The sequence below is a fragment of the Poecilia reticulata genome, chromosome 16 (genome assembly GCF_904066995.2).
Source record: "Poecilia reticulata chromosome 16, P_reticulata-male-v2, whole genome shotgun sequence".
Lineage (NCBI taxonomy): Eukaryota > Metazoa > Chordata > Actinopteri > Cyprinodontiformes > Poeciliidae > Poecilia > Poecilia reticulata.
In genome coordinates this window covers 3,820,884-3,848,352 of record NC_088845.1, presented here as the reverse complement: position 1 = coordinate 3,848,352, position 27,469 = coordinate 3,820,884, and the positions used below count along the sequence as shown (strand labels likewise).

The following is a 27,469-nucleotide window of genomic DNA, read 5'->3' as shown; positions in this document are numbered from 1 at the left end:
CGAGTCTCTCCAGATTGAATTGATTTTATAGAGCCGAACGTCTCAAACAGCACACCAAAATTATTTTAATGTTACTTTTCATAAATTATTTTTGATTGAGCAACGCTATAGGAAAATATTTATTTTATTTATTTTGAACATGATAGAAGTATAAAATCACACATTTACAAGGAATGCACAAGACACATATTTTTGTACTACAATAAATTTAACATATTTGAAAAAGAGTAGGAAGAAGTAAGAAAGTTATGACCTCCTAATCAAAACAGTCATACAATATTTTCAGATGGACTCTCATTATTAAATCAAATAAAAATAAACACAGGTTAATTAAGTTTCCATTTTATCTGCGTTTACATATGTCTATACATCCATACAATCATATCCTCACACACAATATCATCTTACAAATCACATGTGAAGTGACTAAGTCATTATCAACAAGTGATTAATGGCCATATTAAACTGTTGAGAATAGATGTTTCAGCATATTTATTACGTAATGGAACAGTACTGCTGTAATACTTAAAGTATATACCGTTAACGTTTATAATTTTGACAGTGACATAAAGATACAAAATAATGTTTAAATAATAAACAGCTCAAAAACTTACAAGACTAACCTAGTCATTTTTCTTTCTTGCTTTTTATTGTATTGCTATTCAGCAGAAACATATTAACCTTGTTACAACACAACAACATGACATAACATCATATTACATAACATTATATTTACATTAGAAAAATAAATGACTATCTCTCCTAAGACACTCAGACTTCTGTCTTGCAAGAGGTTTTGTTGCAATATCCATCTGGACAGTAGTGCTACTTAACTTTGCCATTAACAAATTCAGGAGGAATGTAATTGTATGTCTATATTATTTGATCCCAAATGATCCACTTGAATCTTCACTATTGCAAAGGTCCCTGGATGGTCCTCTAGAATGAATGGAGGCTTTGTCCAAACTGAGATCACTCAGAAATCTTCTCAACCAGCTACTTTGTGGCATCTTGAGTGAGAGAAACACAGTCTGCTTCTGATGCTGAAAGTGCAACTGTTGGTTGTTTCTTGCAAAGTCAGTTCACTGTTCCTCAACTCAGAAGAAATAGATTGTCTGTTGAATGGTGGACATCCTGATCTCCATTTGACAGGCCAGTCAGCCTCAACAAAGCCAACCAAGGTTTTGTTTATTGAATAGTCATTCTTGACAGAAACATTCACTGTAACTTTTCAGTACGGCATCACAGCGGTGAGATGTGCAGCATCTGGATTTACATTGAACAGTACCCACTGCTTGGGCTGTTTTCTTGTCATCGGCAGACTTTCTGCTATAGACTGGTATTGTATTTACAGGATTACTCTCACCAGCATCCTGTTTCAGGCTTGACACTTAGGTCAGCAGGGGTTGAAACAGGATGTTTCTGATAACGAAAGATGCAGTTTTCTGCTTGGTCTTGAACAACTGAGATGCCCAGTGTGTACGGCAGTTCACGCGTGAGATGCTGCGTTGGATACAAAATCTGACACTTACTCCAGATGCTGCAAAACTATATGTGAGAGTTGTGTTGGGTGAAGAGAGGGGATGTGATGGATGCAAGTTGAAAATAATTGTGTAAGTAGTGTAGATACTTACAGTAATATATACATGCTTTGGTAGCTTGCTTTACTAATTTTGACATCCAGTTTGTGTTCTGTTATTTTATTTTATACTTTTGAATTATTACTACATATGAAAACTAATGTTTAGATTTTATTTATGTGATAGAGGAAGCAAAGATTATTGCTGATTTATCATACGATTTCTGAAACAATTTGACAAAAGTAAGCAATATTATAAGTAAGATTGTAAGATTATATTGCATAGGATTTATTTAAGGGGTGAAAGTGGTGGTCAACAGCTTCTGGCCGTTCTAGCAGTTACAGCACAGTGGCCATTCTAATTTTAACAGGATCAGATTCTATTCTCAAAGCAGGATACACAAGTTCAGTGAATTTGGTGTTGAAGCTGTGGAGGAAGGTCATTTTATCAGGGAAAACCCCAAAGAAAGACACCGTGCCACCAGGCCTGTCCACATACACCCCAACTTTGTTTGAAGGGTCTGCATAGATTTTAGTTATTTTGTTGTTGTGCAGAACAGAGAATCCTTCCTTAGAGCACAACAAAGCCCATGACTGATCATTGACTCCAAAACCACAGCCATTCCTTTCCCCTCTCCTTCTGATTGTTTTGTACGTCACTCCAATGAAAGCTTTTCCTCTCCACTCAGCCTCCCAGTAACAGCGACCAGAGAGATCATGTCTGCCCAGCAGCTCCTCCTCAGCATCAAAGAGCTTCTCTCCTTGTCCCACCATCATTATTCTGTTAAATTCAGATAGAGTGAGGTTTCTGTGTGTGGTGGTGGAGTCCAGGATGAGTTCAACGGCATCTGATGGAGAGACAGCAGGATTTCAGTTCGTGAACAATTATCTGGATTGTGTGCATTGATGATAACTTCTGTTTAAAACAGATTTTACTAAACATTGGTAATGTTGTAATTATTCATTTATTTTAATGAGATGTATTAAAAATGGGTTCTATGGATAACTAACCTATGTCCACTGTCACATGTTCTGAGTAGAGCCAGCCTGAAGCATACATGAAGTCTCCCCCACTGAATTTGAAATGTGCCTCCAGTCATTATTAATGCCAATTTCAAATCTGTGCTCTTTGTGTCTGAGCCCTACCGTCTGATAAGTAATTACATTAGGCTTAGCATTTTAAAAAGTAAAGAAAAAATAACAAAAATAGATAAAAAGTCAAATATAATTGTTGCTTTTCACTCAAAATGAGAGCTACATAAAGGCTTACTTATGTGACCATAAGGGGGAACATTCAAGAATAACAATGAACTTTGATGGACATCAGCATGAACCTGTCTGTTAAACAGAATTAGAGATTTTCCTCAAACACACTTAATCTTTGCTTTACGCAGGAAATTCAAAAGTGTTAGATTTCCAGTGTAAGTGTTGTATGTTAAAAATACAGTGTTAATTCAACAACATGGGTGTTAGTTTCCCCAACACTCACTAAAGAGTTCCAAAAAGTTCAACAAAAAGCAATCCAGTGTTGATTTCTAAATTAACATCAACAGTAACTCAGTCTGATGTTGATTTAGAAATCAACACCAGACAGTTCTTCCCACAATTGTGGCATATTTGTGACATCACTTAGGGAAGGAGTTACAGGTAGGGTGAGGGTTGCAGCAGAGGGGACCTAGAAGGGCCCACATGGGAGGCAGAACATGCATATAGGGATCCAATTTTCTTTATCACATCTGGAAAGGAGAGTCCTCTCCTGTTGAAAACTGTGTACGATACCCCAGTAGATTATATAGTAGGGTGGCCTATTGTTGACTCATGGTAGATTTAACTGACCACAACCAGCACTCAAGGCAGGTGAAGTGTCTTATCCAAGGACACAAGGACAGAATTGAGGGACGAAATCACTGTAGTTCAATCAAACCTCTCCCTATGTCGGGAAACAATCACAAGCAGTGACAACCTGCTGTCACAACACTGGGTGATTCTTTTTTTGCGGCAACATTCCATGTCCCCATGTTTTGCTTATAATTATTTTTTGTAAAATGTGCCAAATATTTACAACAAAGTATTTTAATTATACATTTAGATGTTTGCCATTATTCAAATATAAATGAAATGCCTTTTAAATATTATTTTGTTCTTTACACACCTTTTTGGTGACCGACATGTTCAATTTCATTGTGTCCCCAGTGCAGTGTAATAGACTTCATCATAAAGTTTAAACAATAAAATCTATATTGTTTTTATGTTTTTCTTGATTGATTGACTGGACTAAACATTATTTTAATATGCAATTGAATCTGTTGAAACTATTTTTCTCATTTCATATTTTCTTCATATTATGCATGCCCCAGAACTAACTTTCCACCCTGTTATGATGTTTCCTTTTTGCCTTCAAAAAGTCTAAAATTTAATTTAAATTTAAAACCATTTAATGTAAGTGACATCAATTGGTTTTGATGTGAATTCAACCATGGAAAACAAAGGAAGCTTCAACTGTCACTATCTCTGTACTTTTTCTTATCTTAAATATGTTAAACCTGTAAAGCTTAAAGTTCCACCCTGTTATGATAGATTGTGAACAATGTTTATTCAGTAGAATTTAAAAAACATAATGTTAGATTTAGTAATTAAAGGTTTGTTATTTTGTTAAAGGTTAGCTAGCTAAATGTGGACCACATAAAGAGCTTCAGGTAGATTAGTTAGAAAAGTTCCACCCTGTTATGTTTGTGAAAAATGTGTATTCAATATAATTTAAAAAACATAATGTTAGATTTAGTCATTAAGGGTTTGTTATTCTGTTGAAGGTTAGCTAGCTAAATTTTGACCACATAAAGAGCTAAAGGTAGATTAGTTAGAAAAGTTCCATCCTGTTATGTTCTACCCTGTTATGATAGATTGTGAAAAATGATAATTCAATAGAATTTAAAAAACCTAATATTAGATTTAGTCATTAAAGGTTTGTTATTCTGTTGAAGGTTAGCTAGCTAAGTGTTGACCACATAAAGAGCTTCAGGTAGATTAGTTAGAAAAGTTCCATCCTGTTATGTTCTACCCTGTTATGATAGATTGTGAAAAATGATAATTCAATAGAATTTAAAAAACCTAATATTAGATTTAGTCATTAAAGGTTTGTTATTCTGTTGAAGGTTAGCTAGCTAAATAAAGAGCTACAAGTAGATTAGTTAGAAAAGTTCCACCCTGTTAAGTTCATGAACCAAAAAGGGTGGAAATTAGGGTGAAAAGTAATCATTTTAAGTGAAATAAAAAAATTCTGATGATGGAATAGAGTTGCAGAATAGTCTGAGGATGTCTTTGTCATTTGTCTGTTTTCATTTCACTAGTTACCCCCATTGACTCCTGTGAGGGGAACAATGAGTTCCTGTCACGGGAAAATCCACTACAGGGATATCACCTGTATTTCCCAAATAAGAGCCAGGACCAATACTCTACCTATACTTTGATTTGAAAAAGGCAATCCTGCAACCAGTGATGAAAATCGTCAGATTTTATAATCAAAGACTTTGATTTTACACCCAATTATGGGAGGGTGTGATGTTCTATTCCACACATTTCTATTAAATATTGTTACAGAAACATTACGTACAGTGAATTTTTCTGTGCCATGTTGGGAATTGAAGACCAATAAATCCAAATATTGGTATAAGTTTTTTAAATTACCAATATTTTCAATGCTGCTATTAATAATGAGTAAAAAAACTGTTTTGTTTTGTGTTTTTACAATACAGACATAAACGATTCATAACATGATGTGTTACAATTTCAAGAATAAAACATGTTATATAGTAATAAGAACACACTATTTTTAAGAAAAGGTTATTATCCTTCAAAATTTAAATGTTTAACTATTTGTGGTCTATATGTAAAAGTTCCTAACAGGGTGGAAAACATTCAGAGACAATGGTGAAAAAAAACACAATTGTAATTATTAATTACACTGTAATTATTAATTTATCCAATCTTGAGCTTGTCTATTATTAATTTCTTATTGTTAAACATGTCAGTGTTGTAACACAACATTTAAAACTTAAAACATCTACAAACTGAAACGTTAAAAAAAAGACAGAAAGAATTTATTCTCATCTAGAGCAGACTTGATAAACTCATTTGACTCTATTTTTGTTCTCATGTTGTAACGGTTTAATAAATATGCTACTGCTTCTCATCCAAACAATTAAGTCATTTTTTTCCCATGACCCTACATAGGCTAACATACAAGCTGTTTTTTACAGGAATATCAGATTTGACATTAATATACATATATGTTTTTTAGGCCATTTGTTTCTTAAAAATGACAATACTTACACTTCCTCAGACCGGGTATTAAAAACTGTAATCCACTCGGCTCCACCCTGCAACAACATAACAACTAGGTTAGCAGGGTTGGAAAAATTGTGATTACACTACTGTAGGTGGTTTAGTATGGCACTGATAAGAAAGATGAATTTATTCTCACATTCTGACATTTATTCTATTTTAACTATTTAGTTTGTTTGAAAAGATCATAGATCATAGACCTAATAACAAATAGACCAGCACCTGACAGTCGTTAAGGCCCAGTCTGGGTCTTCCACTCCAGCAGAGAGGAGAGCCACTCCATGTTCTTCTGGGTAATTGTAACTCAGGTCCAACTCTTTGAGGTGAGAGGGGTTAGAAGCCAGAGCTGATTTCAGAGCTGCACAACCTTCCTTTGTGATTAAACAACCTGACAACCTATAAAAACACAAATATTTACAATTAATGGCATTAACTTCTTGTCGCACATTCAGGTTTTGTGATTCAGTTATCATTGTCTTCTAAATGCATTCTTCCATTCCTCATTTATATATTTTACAGCTTACATATAAAAAGGGATATAAGGTGGCTTTGATTTAAACAATATTAAACTAGAAAGTGTGCATTTCCTAAGAAAATGCAAGTGTGAATGCTGAAAGCTCAATGCTGAGTGTTTTTGGTGAAGATGATATGTTTGAAGCCAACAAATGAAAACTTGAAAAACTCATGAAAATTAAATGAAGAAAGGTACAAAGTAGTCCAAGTGGAGTGTCAATTTTACATAGAAGACAACATTGACCAGATAAACTAACAAACACTCAAACACTGATAGAGCTGGTCCTGGCTGATTTAGCTCTTTCTCAGAACCAGATCAACCAAATGTGCAGGCAGAACTAAGGATAACTTAACCCACCAAAGAAGTGCAGTGGCCTTTATCCAGCGTGGGTGATACTATAAACTTCGCACATCTAGTTCTGACTCATGATGCGAAATAAAAAAGAAACACAGCGGTGTATTACTTTTGTAGCAAAGTTTCAAACTTCATATTCATGATTTTCATTCACATTAATAAATTCTTATGAATAATACATTTATGTAAGTGAAATAGCAATAAGCCCATGAAATATTTCCTCTTTCCACAATACATTGCGAGACCTGGGCAGTCAGGAAACGAAGGTTAAGTTTTACATTGAATTCTAAAGTCTGCCAGCAGAGGGTGCTGTTCCTGTTTTGCCATTCATTTCTTTGGAGATGAAAAATTAATAGAAAGCTGAATATTATAAAAAATATCAAGGTTATGAACACCAAGAGATATAGCCGACATTAGGAGAGCAAGCTAGAGAATATAAAATTTGAATTGTGAAAATAGCACTAAGTATGCAAGAGAAGAAGCGTGCCAAAAAAAGAGCAACCAGAATAATAACTAGAAAGTGTGTATTTCCTAAGAAAACGCAAGTGTGAATGCTGAATGTTTTTGGTGCAGATGGCAAATGTGATTGAAGTCAAATGAAGACTTGCAGAAATGTATGAAGTAGTCCACACAAGGTGACAAATCTACATAGAAGGCCACATCAGCTAGGCAGCTAAAGCTACCAAACATTTGGACACTGAACCATGATGACCAGGCTGGTTTAACTCTTTGTTAGAGCAAGGTCACTTTTGTCACTTTTGTCACTTTTTCACAATTGTTATTAATTCTTTGCAAGTTAAATCAAGAACAAAACAATTTTGTAAAGTTACAGCTTTTTATGTGTTACACAAAAGAAACAAAAAAGGTCAAACAAATAATTTACAAATATTAGAAAGGTGACTGGGGATTTTCCATTTTGATATGTTATTGTTACCTTTGGTCCCCACTGGGTTCTTCAATATTGATTAGATTGCCAACACTTTTCTTACTGTTGCTTCTGCAATTTCATGTTTCTTGAAGACTAAAATGTTCCTTGCTTTCCAAATCGCATATTTGGTACAATTAATAACTATCCACCATAAAAAATCTTCATCATTCCAGTCATCTTTCATTAACCCGTAGGCAATCTAAAAGTTAGGAAACTGTAACTTGCTGATGGAAAAGCTAAATCACTGTGGTGAGTCCGGTCAGAACCGCCAAAGAAACAGAGTCGGTTGGTCCAACCTGCACTTGCTGTTCAATCTTTATTTTGCCGTAACGGTGTCTGATGAATAAATGACTGAAATAATAACACACTTACTTAACTAACTACACTAATAAAGATTTCACAGACATTCTGTTCTAAATAAACACGACACAAAAAACCACGTTGTATAGATTAAGTGCGCACGTGATTTGTATTTCACGCACACACGTCAAAAATAAAAGGTAACAACAACTCCAAAAAGTAACTCAAACTACACAAGTGTGATCGGTAACTCGACTCCTTCCTTTTCTTCTCTTCCTATTTTCATCTGCGTGCTGATCCGCAGGTGCTCTAAACTCCACTTAGGCAGCCTTTTTCACACAATCACTTCATAAGATAAGTTTTCTTTACACAAATCATATAACCATGGCAACATTAGTGTCCATACATTTTGTGCAAAAGGGCATCCCCAAAATACATGTCTAGTAGTTTCGTTATCTCCACATCGGGGCCTCGGACACTGAGGGCTTGGACAATTCCTCTTATGTAGAAAGGCTCTTGTAGGAAGGCACTGATTAGCAATTTTCCAGGCTAAGTCTTTATGCACATTCAACAGCTTTACACAGTTAACATTTTTCCATGTTAGTTGTACAAACCCCTCACACATTTTATCAATTGGTGTCAATCTGTTACAATGGGAGATTTTCTCCTCTATTTTAACCCTTTTAAAATCTCCTGGTGCAATGTCTTTTAGATTATATTTCAGTGCCTTAATTACTGGCCTAAAGATGGGTGGATCGTCATCTGAGAAGGGGATCTGTAAAGGCACTCTCTTACTCCAAGCATTAAGCACTTGCCTTCCGAGCCAAAATTTTACAAAGGGCGTCTACATGGGTTCGGGGGTCGTTTCCAAGCAGACTTTCAGGATCGGAGCTATAAACATTCCAGTAAACTTTGCTTCTATGTTGGGTATTGCCCTCCCTCCTTTGTCCACCAATCTATACATGATTTCTCTTTTCAGTCTTTCTGGGTCTTTCTGGGTTTTTGGTAGAATATTCTTCCAGTTATTGACTTCCATATTTTCCCTATTTCAAGTCCTAATATTTTTATTGTACCTTTTTTTCTCCACTAGTCCCCCATTTTCCTTGGTTTTCCTCCAAATACAATAAAAAGTTAACTCTTTTGTCTATTAATCTTCATATCCGAGGCTAATGTGAATTTCTCACGAGTCATTAAGCTCGCATTGATTGAAGTATTATAAGATACTAATAGAGTTAAATCATCCATATACATTGTTAATTTGATGTCATTGCCATAGTTACCAGAGAGGGTTATTCCCCTGATCGCTTCATCCTGTCTTATCGCACATGCTAATTCCTTTCTATAGGAATGAAACAAAACTTAACTAATACATTGAATTCTGAAGTCTGCCAGCAGAGGGAGCTGTTCCTGTTTGTCCGTTAATTTCTATGGAAATGAAAAAGTCATGAAAATGCTGAATATTATAAAAACTATGAAGGTTATGAACACCAAGCAATATAGCCAGTATTAGGAGAGCAAGCTGAATATTACAAAATTTGAATGGTGAAAATAGCACAAAGTATGCAAGAAAAGAAGAGTGGCGAAAGTTACGGAGCAACCAGATGCTGTAGGCCAGAGGTTCCCAAACTGTGGGGCACGCCCCCTAGAGGGGCGCTGTGCCATTGCAGGGGGGCCCAAGAAAGTCGTCTGGATGGAAAAAAAACATGAACGCTGTATGTGCTGGGTTTTTACCTTAGAATGGCCAACTCTCTGTTATTCCTATCAATTTGATACAGTAGGGGCTTCCACCCTTCCCATATCTGTGTCTTTTGTCACTTTTATCAGCAGTTAAAACCATTTAATCTGGTGTTAACATGTCGTAACCTGTTTTTTCGAGCCGCGTTGGCTAAATGACGACTAGCTAATATCAATTCAGCACCTTAACCTTAACAAGTAGCCTGTGGGCTACTGATGTTGTTGTCCCTTCTCCCCCCCCCCGTTCGTCTGGACCCAGGGCTGAGTATAACTGGGAGTCTCTAAGAAAGCTCCCCCTCCCCACTCACACACATTGTTCAACCAGACAGCCAGAGTCTAACTCTCCCTATTTGTAATCCATAGAGGGAGCCCAGAAAATGTTTGGAAACTACTGCTGTAGGCATTCACACTAATAAAGCAGAAGTCAGGAATAAAGAGAAACAGGATCTCAAGTGTGTGAATGCCTCTCAGAATCCATCCATCCATTTTCTTGCACCCTTGTCCCTCAGTGGGGTTGGGAGGGTTGCTGGTGCCTCTCTCCAGCTAACGTTTCGGACAAGAGGCGGGGTCACCCTGGACAGGTCGCCAGTCTGTTGCAGGGCAACACAGAGACAAACAGGACACACAACCATGCACACACACACTCACACCTAGGGGCAATTTGGAGAGGCCAATTAACCTGACAGTCATGTTTTTGGACTGTGGGAGGAAACCGGAGTACCCGGAGAAAACCCACGCATGCACAGGGAGAACATGCAAGCTCCATGCAGAAAGACCGGGGCTGGGAATCGAACCCAGAACCTTCTTGCTGCATGGCAACAGCTCTACCAACTGCGCCACTGTGCAGCCCTCTCAGAATTCACACTAATAAAACATAAAGTTCATTAACAATGTGTGTAGAGTACAGTCTGACCATCAGAGAGTTGTTGGTTCCTTTTCCTCAATATGTTTGAGAGCCCTTGGACAAGATACTAGCAATGCTAATGTTGAGCAAACTTTTAAAACATCTCAAAAAAGAAAATGAAAAGTACAAACATGCTGATGTTTATGTTGTTTAGCATGTTTAGCATGCTACATAAAAATATGTAGCAGTTGCAATAGCATGCATCGCACATCTCAGAAAAATAGAGAGAGTCATCCCCTTTGTCCTGGAGGTTTGAACTCGGAAATCTTGTGGGTAAAGTTAAAAATGTCTGAGCGCCTGCACAAAGTGGTCAGGTGAATGAATCCTAATCTTTCAAAATATATTCTTAAAACCTTTAAGAAAAACTGATCAAAGATGAACAATATTACATCAATGCGGTCCCTGGTTCCATTACTTCCATCCTGAGATGGTGAGCCTCTCACTGACCACTCCTGAGATTCGTGCTTCTAGTAACATACAGACCCATCAGTGGAGAGGAAAGTTTGTTACGTCAGAATTTATTCAACAAATGTATATCATATAATCTTTAGTGAATTAACTACTTAGTGAGAAAGCCAAAAACTATCTCAAGTATCATTAAAAGCATTTGTTGTGAAATTGGATGTGATTTCAAATGTTGTCATCTCCATTTACCATTTCTAATGCAACACTATAAAATGTGCAAAACATTGATGGAAAATCATTTAATGAATCTGAAGTTGTCTGTTGAAAAGCTGCATGTGAATGTGGTAACATTGTGGAGGTGGACAGAGCTCTATAGAGACCAAAAACGACCCTGTTAAAAAACATTTAAAAGGCATTTATTGAACAAACAGATAAGAACTTACCTTAAAGTTTCAAGTTTACAGACTGGTTTGGAAATGCCTTCACACAGCAGCTTCAGTCCCGAATCTTTCATGTCGTTGTTACTTAGGTCCAAATCTTTCAATAAACAGCGTGGTATGGTGATAATCCATCTCAAAAGTGGATAGCTTGCCTCATCCAGACAACAGCAACTGAGTCTAAATACAAACAAGAAGTTAATAACTCAACAAAATGTTCATCTAATTTATTTCAGTACAAGCAATGTGTGGTTGCTTTTTGACTTACACAGATTTAGTTGAGTTTATTAAGAGTGGTGCAAAACTCTCTTCAGCCTGCTTTGAAATAAAATACTTTCTCACATCAAAGTTTTTCTCATAATCCTCTGAAGACAGCAGAGTGTGGATCAGTGCTGCCCACTGAGCTTTAGAGAAATTTTCTGTCTCCAGTTTTCCTGATTTCAAAAATTGTTCAATCTCTGTCATTAAAGAAAGTTCCTTCAGTTCATTTAGACAGTGAAATAAATTGGATTTATCAAAGGGACACAGAATCTCTTCAATCTTCTTCTTGATGTATTCAACTATGTTTTTAAAGGAACTGCTTGATGTTTTTCTTTTTGTCACAAAGCCTTGGAGGAGCCTCTGACTGGTTTTCAGAGAAAGACCAAGAAGGAACCTCAGAAACAGATCCAGTTTGCCACCTGGAGCAGCAATAGATTTCTCTACAGCTTTCTTGTAGAAGTGCTCGATTTGTTCATCAGACATCTTTGACCCAGGTGAGACTGATTCCTCTTCTGCCAGCAGATTGACTCCAGTGTTGGTGAATGTCAGATGGACATGAAGAGCAGCCAAAAACTCCTGAATGCTCAAGTGGACAAAGCAGAACATGTTCTGATGGAAAAACCCTTTCTCCTCCTGAAAGATCTCTGTGAACACCCCTGAATACACTGAGGCTGCTCTGACATCAATGCCGCACTCAGTCAGGTCAGATTCATAGAAAACCAGGTTGCCTTTCATTAACTGCTCAAAGGCCAGTTTCCCCAATGACTGAATCATGTCCCTGGTCTGTGGAGTCCAGAGGGGATTTGCTTCAGCTACTTCATCATACTTCACATTTTTCACCTTGGACAGAACCACCAGGAAGTAGACATACATCTCTGTTAGGGATTTGGGTAGGTCTGCTTCTTCTCTGGCTTTAATGGCGTCTTCTAGAACAGTAGCAATGATCCAGCAGAAGACAGGGATGTGGCACATAATGTGGAGACTTCTTGATGATTTGAGGTGAGAAATTATCCTTCTGCTTTCCTCTTCCTCTGTGAATCTCTTTCTGAAGTACTCCTCCTTCTGAGGGTCATTGAATCCTCTGACTTCAGTCACCAGGTCAACAAACTGAGGAGGGATCTGATGGGCCGCTGCAGGTCGAGTTGTGATCCAGACTTGAGCTGAAGGAAGCAGCCTCCCCTTGATAAGGTTTGCCAGCAGTACCTCTAATGATGCGGACTGTCTAACATCGGTCAGGACCTCTTTGGTTTTCAGATCCAGAGCAAATCGACACTCATCCAGACCATCAAAGATGAACAAAACTCTGAAGTGATCAAAACTGTAGATTCCTGCTTCTTTGATTTCAGGGAAGAAGAGATGAATAAGTTCAACCAAACTGAACTTTTTCTCCTTCACCATGTTCAGTCCTCTAAAGCAAAATGGAAATGTGAACTGGATGTCCTGGTTATTTTTTCCTTCAGCCCAGTCCAGAGCAAACTTCTGTGTCAAGACTGTTTTTCCAATGCCAGCTACTCCCTCTGTCATCACTGTTCTGATTGGTTTATCTCTTCCAGAGATGGGTTTAAAAATATCTTCACATTTGATAGTTAGTGGGTCCATTGTTTTTCTGAGAGCTTTTTCAATCTGTTTCACTTCATGATCACAGATGGCCTCTTCATGTCCTTCAGTTATGTAGAGCTCAGTGTAGATCTTATTGAGAAGGGTTGGATGACCTTCTTTGGCAATTCCTTCAAGCACATATGCGAACCTCATCTTCAGGTTGGATTTGAGTTTAGAATGGCATTTAGACACCAGGCTCTCTAAAAAAGCAAAAAATGAGAAAACGAAGTATTACCAGTTCATGAGTATATACATTTCACAAGGGGTGATAGTAAGGGGTACGGCAGGGTACGGCAGGGTACGGCAGGGTACGGCAGGGTACTGTGTACCCCCTCTAAATCTTTTGGGAGTACGCAGTACCCTGCCGTACCCGTTTACCTGCAAGAGAGGGGAGCTGTGTGCTGTAAAGAATCAGTGGGTTCACTGTGCAGCTGTGAGTGCGCTCACTAATTAGCCGTGACTGATTAGTTTTTCAAGAACAATCTAAAACACGACTTAATCAGTTAATAAATAACTTTTTTTTCTCCATTTCATATTGTTTCTGAACTTTTCTGAACTTGCTAGAGCAGGGCTGCAATATGTCGATCTCGGCATTAGGTGACAAACTGAACGCTGCCAGGAGGCTGAAAGCAGCACGCCCTCCTCTGGCTCCTTATCAAAACGTCCTTAGCTTTATTCAAGAACAACAAAAAAATTTGCAAAACGTTTTCAAATTAATGACCCAACAACAATAATAATCTCACTGATTATTGTTTCAGCAAGTTGTTGCGCAATTATGTGCGTTTCGGTTCCATGGCAAAATAATGAGCAGAGCAGGAGCTTAAAATTAACTAATCAACCACCGCTGTGATCAGGGAGCTTATTAATGATCGCAAAATAAATATTAAGCCTGCAAACCTATTAACGTAATGGACTGAATGTTTTGTTTTTAACGTAATCTCTGGTCGGGTTGAGCGCAGGTGGTTGCCACAGCAACGGGTGTGCTTAAATAACAGAGAGACGTAGAGTAAAAAGGTGCAAGTGGTTTAGAGTTGATCACCTGTTCAGGTTGTTTTACCTTTGCATTGGTGCATCACAGCCGCTGTAGTTTCTGAATATTCAATAAACGACAAACTTGGACTAATTACCTCGTTATTCTGTGACTATATGTCATTTACAATAAACACGGTAAATATGTCATTAAGTATTTAACAAACAAATGGCTTCTACCGTGATAATTGTGTGAAATTAAATTAATTATTTAATATTAAAAAATTGTTTGGTGCTGTCGGCTCAGAGTCTGAGGCTTTTCCTTTATCAAACAATTTTGTTTTTTGCCTCTTATTTAGTGGAAATATTGATATTGATGAGATTTTCTCCAAAATGATAATCTTTTTCAACCTTTATAGCTCCACTGTTGAAAGTGAGGCTCTAAAATTCACAAATGACAGTGAAATAAAATCCAGTTCAACATCTGGTTTGAGGTGATTCTCTAGACCCTTTTGGAGGAAAAACATCCCAACTTCAGAAGATGAGCTTTTAACTTAACAGAGCTCTGTGGTTCCTCCTGTCAGTATGAGAGTCAGGGTGAGGAGGCGCCATGTTAGGAAGAGAAGTGGAAGCTGCAGGATCTTCAGAACAAACAGGTCATGATTCTAGGCTACTGATTATCCCTCTGTCTGGACACAGGATCAATATAACCAGTTTAAAAGATAAAATGGTTATATGCCAGACATGGAAAACAGTAGTCCATGCCATGATGTTCAGAGTTTAGGTTTCATGGCATCTCAAGGTGTCAACATTGCAGCCAGTGGGCTGAAGGAAATACAGATTTATTTTGTAGCAATTCAAGAGCTACCCATCTTTATATATATATATATATATATATATATATATATATATATATATATATATATATATATATATATATATATATATATATATATATATTTTCTTTGGGGTATATAGTACCCCCAAGAATTTAAAACTACTTTCACCCTGCATTTCACCTCATTTATAGTGCAAGAGAAGGGAGAGATGAACATCTATGTATTCATCTCTCCCTGATGGATACATAGATGCCATTGGCATTTCTACTGGACTCTTATTCACAAAGAATAATGAGACTTAATGAGAATAACTTCTCGTAAAGACATTTTAGGAAACATCTTTAATTTCTAAAATTCTATGAAGTTTCTCAGAATGTCACTTCAATAAGGTAAACATTATTCACAAAACCTCTTAAGAGACTTTCTAATGGAACAAAATGTTACCAACACTGTCAGTAACACTGGCAGCAGTGCACTAAGGTAAGCATCCCAAAGAGTTCAATCTGAAGTTAATTTAATGCACTCATAACACATAAGGTTATGAGTTTGCAGACCTCAAACTCATAACAAAAATATCTGTTGGTCTAAATACTCACTGTTTTGGTAAAAATACATTTTAATAGTGTTTATATCTAAAATAAAACCAAAATGCAAACTGCCAGTTGATTTAATTGAAGAGTTTCTTAAAGCTGTTCTCTAATTCCATGTATACTACATATATTATAGGAAGATTATAGAAGGAAAATATTATCTATGAACTCTATCTCTGAATTTATTTCAATTCCCCAATTTTTTGGAGTCTTGGACAACACAACGTGATCTAAACATCCAGGGGGAAAAAAATGTCATGAACAATTTCCTTCTATGTTGTAATCTTCAGTATTGTGCGATATTTAAGTTATCTTACTGTTATGTAGAGCAAAGGCCAACTCTTCTTGCTTCATTCTCCTTAAAAACTCCAAGATCATGTTCAGAAAAGCTTCTTTGGTAATCCTCATCTGCTCTTCCTCGTCCCAGTTAGCAACTTCTTCCTCCTCACCTTGGCTATGAAGGTGATCTAAGTATAAGAGCTTATGGAAATTCTTCAGCTCATTGTCAACAAAGGTAACAATGTTTTCCTCAAGATTCTGTAACAAAAAGTTTGTAATTTGAATTTTTAGAAGGAGAAAAAGAAAAACACATTTTGGTCCTGACAAATTTTATGAATATAAACATCTTTTCATATTAAAGCAATCTGAATTATCACATTAACTGTAATTTCTGGTCACAAACCACAAAATAAAAATGTATATGTAATCCAAAGCATTCAGAAAAAGACTATCTGTTTTTCCGTCTCAAAATATTTCATATCATCAAACACATTTTAAGACCTGAGCAAATGCAAAATGCCAGATTAGCCACAGACCACGAGAATCAAGAAATCACTGAAACAGGACCTGTCTGAGGACCTGCCTGCATTTGTTAATGAACATTAATATATATTCATGTTTACACTATTAAAATAGACAGTTGTTTAAATACAGGATTAGTAGACTTCAAGGAGTCTCAAAATTTCAGATGCTTGTGACGGGTTAAAGTCTTTAGCCCAGCGGTTCACTGTAGCAGCACGATGATAAAAAGCACAGCAGTTTATTCAGCGCTCAACTCAAGCACAAAAAAATAGAGGTTCAGAATGGTCTAGTCAAAGTCTGGACATAAATCTGATTTCATTGATTTGGAATATTTTACTGTGATACACAAAAAAACTGAAAGGAGGCATTTTTTTAATAATATCCTAATTTCTTTTTAACTAACAACCTCATCTGTTACTTTTTTACTTATAACGTTACTGACCTCAAATGTTGCTGCCATGTTTGCCTTCTGGGACGTTCTGTGAAGAGGTTTTAATCTATTTCTAAAAAGAAATTTAAACAAACCATAGTCATTTCCAGATAAACATCAATTTGTCTAATTAAAATCACACATCAAAACTCAAATAAAGCAGACTTTAGTCATTGAATCACTTAGGATTCAATTCACTTTTAATTGTCAAAAACTATCAACTTCTCTTGTTTTCCAGAAAACAGCAGACTTATTAAGACATAGCCATGCACACCCATCCATCTAGACTGAAAGGAGGCAAAGAGAAAGTAAATAGTTTGTCACTCATATCATCCATCTTAGTCCTCTGCTGCACCTTTGAAGCCTTAACTCCTCTAGGATTTGTGTTTATAGTTTAGTTGTCATTGTAGCTTTTGAGATGCTTATCATAGCAATGGAAAAAAGTAAGAATAAAAATTATTCTGCAAGCAAGCCTTTCTTCAAGCCTTTTCTAAAAACAGATATAGAGCATTTAGACACCAAGCTCTCTAAAAAAGCAAAACATTAGAAGACAAAGTATTACAGTTTGTGGGAATATACATATACATAATTGGTTGTGGTAGAGGAAAATTGTTACACTATTAAAAATTAATGTTATTGTCTGAAAACAAAAGATGCAGATGAATGTTTTTAGTTTTACACCTGAACAATTTAAGAAATAATGACAGTTATGGTAAAAGTTCAAACATATGTTGAATCTTATGTAACATCTAAACTTAAATTATTGTAACAAACAGATTATTTTTGAAAACATGTGAGGTTAATGTGCGGTACCAAATATTGTAATTCAGCAGTTTTACCTTTCATCTTTGAACTGTTGGTCATCATCTTCAGACAGTTTGAACACTTCTGACTTGTCTTTATCCTTAGATGGATTCATGGTCGAATGATCTTTACAAAAGAAAGAAAATATGTGGGATTAAACCATAACTGCAATAATGTTACAACAGCCTGTATAAGCCTGTGTAATCTTGGATGATATGTTTTGTATCTTTTCATTGAAAAAGAAGATATTAAACTACTCAAAATGTGTGGTAAAATATCTTTGAGTATTTTACCACTTTTTCTTGGCTAAATAAAAACATGTTCCTGCAGAGCAGCTGCCATAAAGTGATGATTAACTGTAATTATTGGTTAATGTTGCAGCTCAAAATTCTCATTGTTGGAGGACATTACTCATCTATTTTTCATTATTTTAAATTTATATTTTTTTCAGAAGTTGCAAATATTTGGCAAGTAATGTCTTCTCTCAGCACATCTATGCTTCCTGTTCACCACAATGACCTCAAATATTTTATGCGCCAGTTTGCCTCCTGCTTTTCAAAAGTGCAAAGTGTTGATGTAATAACAGCATCCAATGGTAAATAACCACATTTGCATGAACTCCTCCCACACGATAAATTGTTGCATCTATGATGGAAAACATCAGCTATGAGCTACATGTAAAACCCAAAGTATTGCCAAATTTGTGGCGATTCTAATTTGGGTCTAATTCACATTAGAGCTAATAATAATATAAACTACACAAAGTCATTCCAAAATGTTCTATCAATGTGTGAAAACAATCTGTTAAACACTCAAAGGAACAATAATCTCCTACTGGTAGACAGAGTATCAGCGAGGTCTTCAAGCTTCGTCATCCTCAGAAATTCCAGAAGAAAGTTCATGAACTCATCTTCTCCACCAAAGATCTTCCTTCCTTCCTCACATTGCAGCACGTTTTTAGTCACATTACGTTTCCCAACGTGTTTTGAGTAATTAGAAGTTAACAGCCGATGGAACTTCTTCAGCTTCGATCTGATAAAAATTACAGTTTCCCTTTCAAGTCTCTGTAAACAAACAAGTTATGTTTAGATTTTTGACTCACGGATACAATCTGTTTAGGAATATCTTCTTGCATAAGTGTCCATTATTTAGGAGAAAACATTTCTGTTTTTTGGCATTTTTAACCAAATTAATAGACAACAATCTATAAACGGTTTCTTTGTGTAAATGCATAATTGAATACATTATTTTTAGATTTTGGTACCAGCCATGAATGTCCTCATGGTGTTTATTTCATCCACATAACTTAAATGTTTGTCTCATTTTTTGCTCTTGATTCTGTGACTAATGGCTTATTATGTACTATACTGTAGTAAAATGTAAAAAAAAAAGGAAAAAGCTTAACTGACATACATAATTAAGCCCAAGCTTGACATAAATACATTCTTTTCATGGAGAAAAATATTTTCACACATTAAAAAAAATATAGATTTTTTTTAAATGTATATTTTAAAAATATATATAGATTTTTTTAGTGTACTAACCTCAAAAATTGAGTGAAGGTCTGTATGAAAACCGTTGGTCTCATTTGGTATTTCTTGGTCAAATCTGTGGAAAGTCATTATTCACAAGTATTTAATTTGCTTTGTGAGAAACTAATTGTGAACTGGTGCAAGTAACTGGAATTACCTCAGAAGTCAGACTCAAACTACTTCTGCTCTCCATGTTGCAGTAGTTTACTAACGATCAGTGGTGGGAAGTAACGAAGTACTTCGTTACTGTACTTAAGTAAAATTTTCGTGTATCTGTACTTTATTTAAGTAGATTTAATAATGGATACTTTCTACTTTTACTCCACTACATTTTACAGTAAGTATCTGTACTTTCTACTTCACTACATTTCTACAAAAGTGTCGCGTTACTCGTTACATCCAAGTCACATTGTGCTTTTTTCCGTTAAAATGTGAAGTTCAGGGATTTAAGGTGGCGCCGTAAAATCCGAGCAATAACGTGACTTAGTGTCTGTTGTCACCCATCGGCTCCACCTTTACTCGCACGCGGAGCTCCAGACATGCGCAGTGGTTTCCTCTGAGCGGGAGAAGCTGTCTGTCTAATGTCAGTAATATAATAGCGCTGCATAAATTGATATGGCGACATGTAAAATTAGCAGCGCTTCGCTTTCACAGACGGTGGAGACTTCGTCCAACTTTTAGCGTCACTTGGAAGGAAAGCTTAAAGAAAGGTAAGCTCCGTGTTAGCTAGCTGTACAGAGACACATGTTGCATCTGCCATGAAAAAAGTTGTCACTCATGCGCAGAATTATTATGTGGAGGTGTTGACTGAGGTGTCACATATATGGGACAACGCTGGTACCAAAGTGCAATATAGTGATATGACATTCAGGAACGATCTGATTCTTCTGGACGGATCTTTACTGATTAAATTCATTTCAGCTCTAAGTATTTAATATCTAGTTTTTTTATGGGAATGTGGATCTTTCAGATCAATTTGAGAAGCAATTTTGATAGGTAAAAGTAAAATTTTTTTGTGTGTCACGTAGCACGGGTTGCTGGTCTTGACTTGGTCTTGGGTAGGTGGTCTTGACTACAACTCTGCTACTGCCTCCTCGGTTGCCTGTCCTCTCCCGCCCACCTTCTTTCCATCCCCTTTCTGTTGGATTTCTTTAAAAATAAAAGCCACTAATGGCAAAAAAAGTGAAGTTCATGTTATGTTAGGACAGGAGACAAGATGTTTCCATCCCTGAAATTATGATGCATAGAATCACATATCTAAGTCTAAACTATGTTACATAGTAAACACAATAAAAACATGCTTTATCTGGGGCATTGTTCATTAAAATGGCACATTTCTGATGTATTAAAATTAAATACAATCGGTTCACTTAATGATATTAGCGATTAGGTAATCCATTCAGCAAGTACTTGTACTTTTAATACTTAAGTATTTTTAAAAGCCAGTACTTTTTTACTTTTACTTAAGTACAAATGTTAATGTGGTAGTTTTACTTGTCTGTGTATTTGTACTTTTACTTAAGTAAATATTTTGAGTACTTTCTCCACCACTGCTAACGATGTTCGCTTCAGTTTGCAATCCAGCAAACAAACCCACTGGCACTTTTTGGACCCACAACCAGCACCAACTTTCCCAGTCAGACCACAACCTTTCATTATTTTTTTATTTCTTGGACCCGTTCCTGAACATCATTTCAACTGGATTTTGTGGCAAGCCATTGCTTGTTTGGTTGCTGAAGGTCAATTTTCCAGAATGGGATACAGTCATTTCCCACCACCTTTGACACACCTAACACATTGTAAGGTGTGTCAAGATCCCAGCAGTGGGAAATTTGTAAGACTGGATGTGTTTGGCTAAGAATTATCCTGATTATCAGGTGGTGCTCCAACTTCTTTCAATGAAAACTCTATTGATATTGTTTCAAAAAATATATATGAATCATAGGTATTAATTGTTGGATAAACCAAACATTGTTGTAATCCCTATTGTACAACAAAAAGGGAAGAATTGGAAAAATGCCTTTAACTGTTTACATTTCTATTAAATTATTAAAATCCTGCTTATGGATTCCTAACTGCAAACATGTTATTGCAAAATGTATTATTAATAACATTGGTAGAAACTCCAACTCATAAATTAAATGTATTGCAATTAATGTATGCATTGATCTTAGACTGCATGACATGTCTGATTAAATCCAGAGATTAAAAGCAGAGTTTACTCACCCTGAAAATGAAGAATGTCTATAATTGAGAGGAAAATCCATTGATTTCTCGCTCTTTAGGGTCACAATGCTCGGTGTAGAAGAGTTTCTCATTTTCTGCCAAAATCTGTTAAAAAAGTGGTATTAGCAAATGAAGCACTTCCACAAAAATGTCTGCAATTGTCAGAGAGACATTAATTTTCAATGTGTTGCTGAGTGCCTATGATTAATAAATAAACATATTAAGGTTCAAGAATGATTTGTGGCCATCATTCCATTGGACTTGTGCGGCTACAATGTTTGATAAAAAAAAATAATAATAAAACTGACTAAATTTGTAGAAGTTTTCTGTTTTTCAAACCAGCTGTCCCATATCCTACTGTTAGAACATAGTGAGCGTTTTGAAAACTATATGAAAAATATATTTTCATACCGTGGTTTTTAAGGCAGAGTTGATTTACCTTGAATCTGAAGAATCTTTATAATTAAGGGGGAAATCCATTGATTTCTCGCTTTTTAGGGACAAACTGCTTGGTCCAGGAGAGTTTCTCTTTTTCTGCTCAAAACTGTTCAAAGAAGAAGCATTGGCAAAAGAAAAGGCAGTTGAACAAAGATGCCTGACTCAAGATGAATAAAGCATGAATCATGCAATAAACTACCGACAAGAAGAGATGACATGTTGAACTTCTGCTTATAATGAACATTTTAAAACAATTAATATGTTGAGAATATTGACAGAGATTTTAACTTAAAAACTCATACCCAAGCTTAATGCAATTCTAATCATACACTTTATCTTAGGCTGTATAATAGATTTGATCAAATTCTGAGTTTCAAAGCAGAGTTTACTCACCCTGAAGATGAGGAATCTTTATAATTGAGAGGGAAATCCATTGATTTCTCACTCCTTAGGGACACAGCATTGTGTGTAGAAGAGTTCCTCATTTTTTCCCCAAAACTGTTAAAAAAAAAAGCATTAAAAAATGAAGGACTTGAAAAAAAATGTATAATCGACAAAAGAGAGCAAAAATTATATTGTAACATCCTGCAGGAAGAGACATCCAAAAATATTAATTCTATGTAGATTAGAAAGCAGAAAGAGAAAAGAAATAAAAGTAATAATTTAGAATCATGACTATTTTGACGGATACATAACTGATATGTAATTTTCATGCTACCAAGACATAAGTCAGCAAGAAGAGAAAACATCCTAATGTTCTTCTAACCATGCGCGTTTCTAAAAGCAACATAATCTGCAGATTACCAAACACAACTACATGACATGTAAATTTCCAGTAATTGTTGGATTTAGTGAAAGGACATATGTCAACATCACTCCCTGTTTATTATTGAATCACTGTCCTTATAATTCTACTTTCTGTAAGGTTTTCTGTCAGTAAATTAAGAAGCAAAGATATTATAACAAGAAATGAAGATCAAAGACGTAAAAGGCTAAGAAAACTCAATAAGAAATAATCAGAGTCATGACAAAATGTAAAATTCATTGTATGATATATCTTGTAAAAATTTTTAGACCAGGATTTACTCACTCTGAATGTGAAAAATCTTTATAATTGAGAGGGAAATCCATTGATTTGTCGCTCTTAAGCGACACAACACTCATCGTAGAAGAGTTCCTCATTCTCTGCCCACGACTGTCAAGAAAAGTAGTATTTGTAAAATGAAATACTTGAACAAAGATATCTGATTTAAAGAATATACAAAATGTTTAACAAATTTGCAAACAAGCGTATTGTTTATGAAAAAAGCTTTGTAAGACAGAGTTTGCCATATGGAAATATATATATATATATATATATATATATATATATATATATATATATATATATATATATATATTATAGAACTTGCAACTCAAAACAGAAACCAAGCATATTGTAATGAATATCTGCCTTGACCTTAGGTTGTATGATATGTCTTGTAAAAATTAAAAACAGGATTTACTCACTCTGAATGTGAAGAATCTTTATAATTGAGAGGGAAATCCATTGATTTGTCGCTCTTAAGCGACACAACACTCGGCGTAGAAGAGTTACTCATTCTCTGCCCACGACTGTCAAGAAAAGTAGTATTTGTAAAATGAAATACTTGAACAAAGATATCTGATTTAAAGAATATAGAAAATGTTTAACAAATTTGCAAACAAGCGTATTGTTTATGAAAAAAGCTTTGTAAGACAGAGTTTGCCATATGGAAATATATATATATATATATATATATATATATATATATTATAGAACTTGCAACTCAAAACAGAAACCAAACATATTGTAATAAATATCTGCCTTGACCTTAGGTTGTATGATATGTCTTGTAAAAATTAAAAACAGGATTTACTCACTCTGAATGTGAAGAATCTTTAAAATTGAGAGGGAAATCCATTGATTTGTCGCTCTTAAGCGACACAACACTCGGCGTAGAAGAGTTCCTCATTTTCTGCCCAAGACTGTTAAAAAAGTAGTATGTTTAAAATGAAACATTTGAACAAAGATATCTGATTTAAAAAAGAATAGAAGTAAATGAACTTGTAAAAATATTTATTTTTGAAACCAAGTGTATAATCCAAGGATTTGTTATTTTTCATATAGGAAAACAGATTTTGTAGGACTTCTTCAACTTCATCTACCAAGTCCTCAGATAATTCAAGGACAAAATTCAAGCAACATAAAAGTTAGCAATAAATGATATGACTTTCTGCAGGAAGAAACATCCAAAATTGTTAATTGTATGTGGATCAAAAAACACAATAAACCTGAAATAAAAAAGATCTCATTAATAATAATGAGGTTTATAATCATCAATGTATCATCACGGAGATAGCTGGATGTGTTCTTTTCTTTTCTACCTTTTCCTTTCCACTACATGCTTGGTGTGACTTATTGCTGTAAAGTCAAAGACACAATGAAAGTGATTTTTGACTATCGCTAAATCCTCGTCCAGAAGAGGTGAATGCTGCAAGTTAATGAGTGTGCTTTTTTTACCACTGTGATTATTAGTGTAACTGAATTGTATGCGTGATTGAATTAAAGTGAGTTATTTTGTAAAGAGCCTAAATATGTTTGTTGTGCATTGGTGCTATACAAATTATCTGAATTAAATGGAAATTAAATTTCTCATTAAGCATTTTTAGATTTTAGTAAAATGTAAGTGTAACAAACTAGCATAGTTTTTCCAATGTTTCACATAAAGTACAGCATGTGCTTTTAGTGTTGATCAATCATCTTACCTTTCAGGTCCAATCTGAGCGTTACTTTTGGAGGACAGACAATCATTTGGGCCTGAATGTCTCATTCCTTTTCTCAGTCTGACTCATTGTAAAATGTCCTTTATAAAGACAAAATGTGTTAGAATCCTCTCATTACAGGTTAAAGTCATACTGGATATCCTGCTGCTCTATTATGATGTTATCTAAAATTCAATTCAATTCAAACATACTTTATTGATCCCAAAGGAAAATTGAATGTTATTGATTTGCATATTAGTCAAGGTACTTCAACGAGTTGTTGTAGAGACTGATCTCCCTTTTGCTTAAAAAGCATCTAACAGTTCTGCTGTGTGGTTGTCCATATAGATCAGTGTTTCTTAACTTGAGTCGGTCTCAGGGGTTCGGCGGAGCCTCTGCCGCAGAGGTAAAGACACACTTGTGTAAAGACATGATGACGCCCCGCTTTACCATCACTTGCTGCAGAGGATCACGTTACATTGCTTAGCTAATCAGTGCTCGTTCTGCTCCTTAGTCGCATCTTTTCGGGGTTGGTACTGCCTGTACTGGCGTGGGGGTGGTAACACAACTAATATAATTACATTACTAAATCAGAATACCACAAAGTCTTATTTATTATTAATTTTTCATTCTCTTAAGAATGTAGAGCTAATTAAATTATCTAAACCAGTGCATTAAACCATAACTTCAATAATGTCAGAACAATCTGCATAAGTCTGTGTAATCTTGATGTTATATGTTTTATATATCTTTTCATTGAAAAAGAAGATATTAGGCTACACAAAATGTGTGGTAAAATATCTTTGAGTGTTTTACCACCTTTTCTTGGCAAAATAAAAACATGTTCCTGCAGAGCAGCTGCCATAAAGTGATGATTAACTGTCATTATTGGTTAATGCTGCAGCTCAAAATTCTCATTATTGGAGGACATTACTCATCTATTTTTCATTATTTAAAATTTCTAAACCCGCTATGTTGGGGGTTTTACTGGATTATCCTTTGGAATCGGGATGTTCGTGACTGGAATCGGTTCGTGTTGCTCCTGCCCGGTACCAATTGGTCCACGGACCGGGGGTTGGGGACCACTGATCCAAACAAGACCTTAAAGTGGTTCCAGTTTCTCTCGATGGCCAACCTGTTGAAACTGTGGCAAATTTTAAATACCTTGGGTCGTTCCTGGACAGTCAGCTCAACTTTGCTGAAACTGACTATATTTTGAAGAACTGTTCTCAGAGACTCTACCTTTTAAAAAGACTTGGTGATCTTGGGGTGATCCAACTAGATTCTAGTCGGTCTTGATCCCCCAATGTCTTGAATTTGGGGGGAAAAAAATCATATTTTATTTATCACTACAGAAGGATTCAGTGAATGCGCATATGAAACTGCGCATTCATATGCGCAGTTATATGAATGCGCATATGACTGCGCATTCATATAACGCAGTCATATGCGTTATGACTAGATCTGGCAGTTTGAAACTGCCAGATCTATTGCTTCTTAGCATTTTGGAGCTGTCCATCACCTAATATGGCTAAAGATTTAATGTAGAGCTACTAAATCACAGATAGTCCATTTTTCAAACCCTTTTTTGAGGGTTTGGTACCTCAAAAAAGGTTAAGAACCACTGATATAGAGGCTTATATATAGTCTGTCACACACTAAGTCATGGCATATTGATCTCCTCTCCATGTGGTAGGCACAAAGTCTCCAGTTTGTAGCCTCAAAACAACCCTGCAAGGCTTCTTTAGCTTGACCACTATCTCACATCTCGCAGTCTTTCCCTTTGCATATTGTCTCTAAACAAGGGGTTTCTACTACTGGCAGAAAAGAACAAGATTGTGATCTAACTTTTGTAGAAAAGATCTTGCTTTGGATATATGAATCCTTGACATTTGTATAAAATAAAACAAAACAAATCTAACATATTTTCTCTGGTTGAGCAGCTGACAAACTGTTGAAACATTGGCGATGTAGCAGAGTGGGGCATGATTAAAATCTTCTGATGTTGTCACAAATGCATTGGAGTGTTGTGTCCATGCCTTAGCAACAACAGAACCGATGTCGCCATAAGCATTGTCTGCAACAGCTGAGGGAATATATGTGCATCCTGCATCTGCATAACAAAAACTGTTCTCAAACACCATCCATCCATTTTCTTCCACTTATCCGGGGTCAGATCGCAAAGATAGCAGCCTAAGAAGGCTTCCTTCTCAAACACTCATAACTCAATACAATTTATGTCTGATCACATTGTATAGACATGCTGACAAATAAATAACATGTCTATTTATATCTCACAGTATTTTTCTGGTTCCTTGGTTTTCTAGTTTCATTACAAAAGCCTTTGTTTGACAAATCATAATCAATGTAACAGATTTTCCCTGTAAAGAACAGTTTTACACGGGAAAAAGTTAGTTCAATGTTAGTTAAAACATTTAACTAACAGGTTAATAGGATTTTACAGGTTAAGAGGATTTTACCATCCTCTTAACCTGCAGCAACATGAGTTGTTTTGAAAGGATACAGTTCAGTAACACATAAACAAGTTTTTTATGTAATGAGACAAAAACATACAAACCGTAAAAAGAGAATAAAGACATTGTTACTTTACCATATATATGTCCGTGAGAAAGCTGTAAACCAAACGAAAATACAAATGAAAAATACGTTACTGTTTCCTTGTTCTCTTGACACAAAGTC

The 27,469-nt window shown here is 35.7% G+C and overlaps 1 protein-coding gene across 3 annotated transcripts; it reads right to left on the bottom strand.

Moving 5' to 3' along the window:
• Positions 1-238: 238 nt before the first annotated feature.
• LOC103477721 (NACHT, LRR and PYD domains-containing protein 12-like) lies at positions 239-27,469 on the bottom strand. Of its 3 annotated transcripts, XM_081597164.1 has the most exons (18): positions 27,381-27,469; positions 24,773-24,870; positions 23,888-23,992; positions 23,495-23,599; positions 23,076-23,180; positions 22,379-22,483; positions 21,987-22,091; positions 21,548-21,652; positions 19,334-19,397; positions 18,625-18,853; positions 17,825-17,915; positions 16,998-17,058; positions 16,072-16,291; positions 11,765-13,556; positions 11,503-11,676; positions 6,143-6,316; positions 5,909-5,955; positions 239-2,427 (listed from the first exon to the last, which is right to left on the bottom strand). In XM_081597164.1, the coding sequence occupies exons 2-18, from the start codon at positions 24,835-24,837 to the stop codon at positions 1,919-1,921; spliced, it is 4,056 nt and encodes a 1,351-aa protein (XP_081453290.1). In that variant the 5' UTR covers positions 24,838-24,870; positions 27,381-27,469; the 3' UTR covers positions 239-1,918. The 3 variants fall into 3 exon arrangements, with proteins under 3 accessions (XP_081453290.1, XP_081453292.1, XP_081453291.1); XM_081597166.1 differs by lacking the exon at positions 23,076-23,180; XM_081597165.1 differs by lacking the exon at positions 27,381-27,469 and having other exon boundaries at positions 24,773-25,509.

What these genes read in the sequence shown, in the direction of transcription:
- LOC103477721 (XM_081597164.1), bottom strand. Translation starts at nt 24,837, where the DNA reads ATGAGACATTCAGGCCCAAATGATTGTCTGTCCTCCAAAAGTAACGCT. An exon ending in AAAGATTCCTCATCTTCAGG is followed by an intron (nt 22,092 to 22,378) that starts GTGAGTAAACTC and finishes TTCTTTGAACAG; the next exon opens with TTTTGAGCAGAAAAAGAGAA. An exon ending in CGCTGATACTCTGTCTACCA is followed by an intron (nt 17,916 to 18,624) that starts GTAGGAGATTAT and finishes TCTTTTGTAAAG; the next exon opens with ATCATTCGACCATGAATCCA.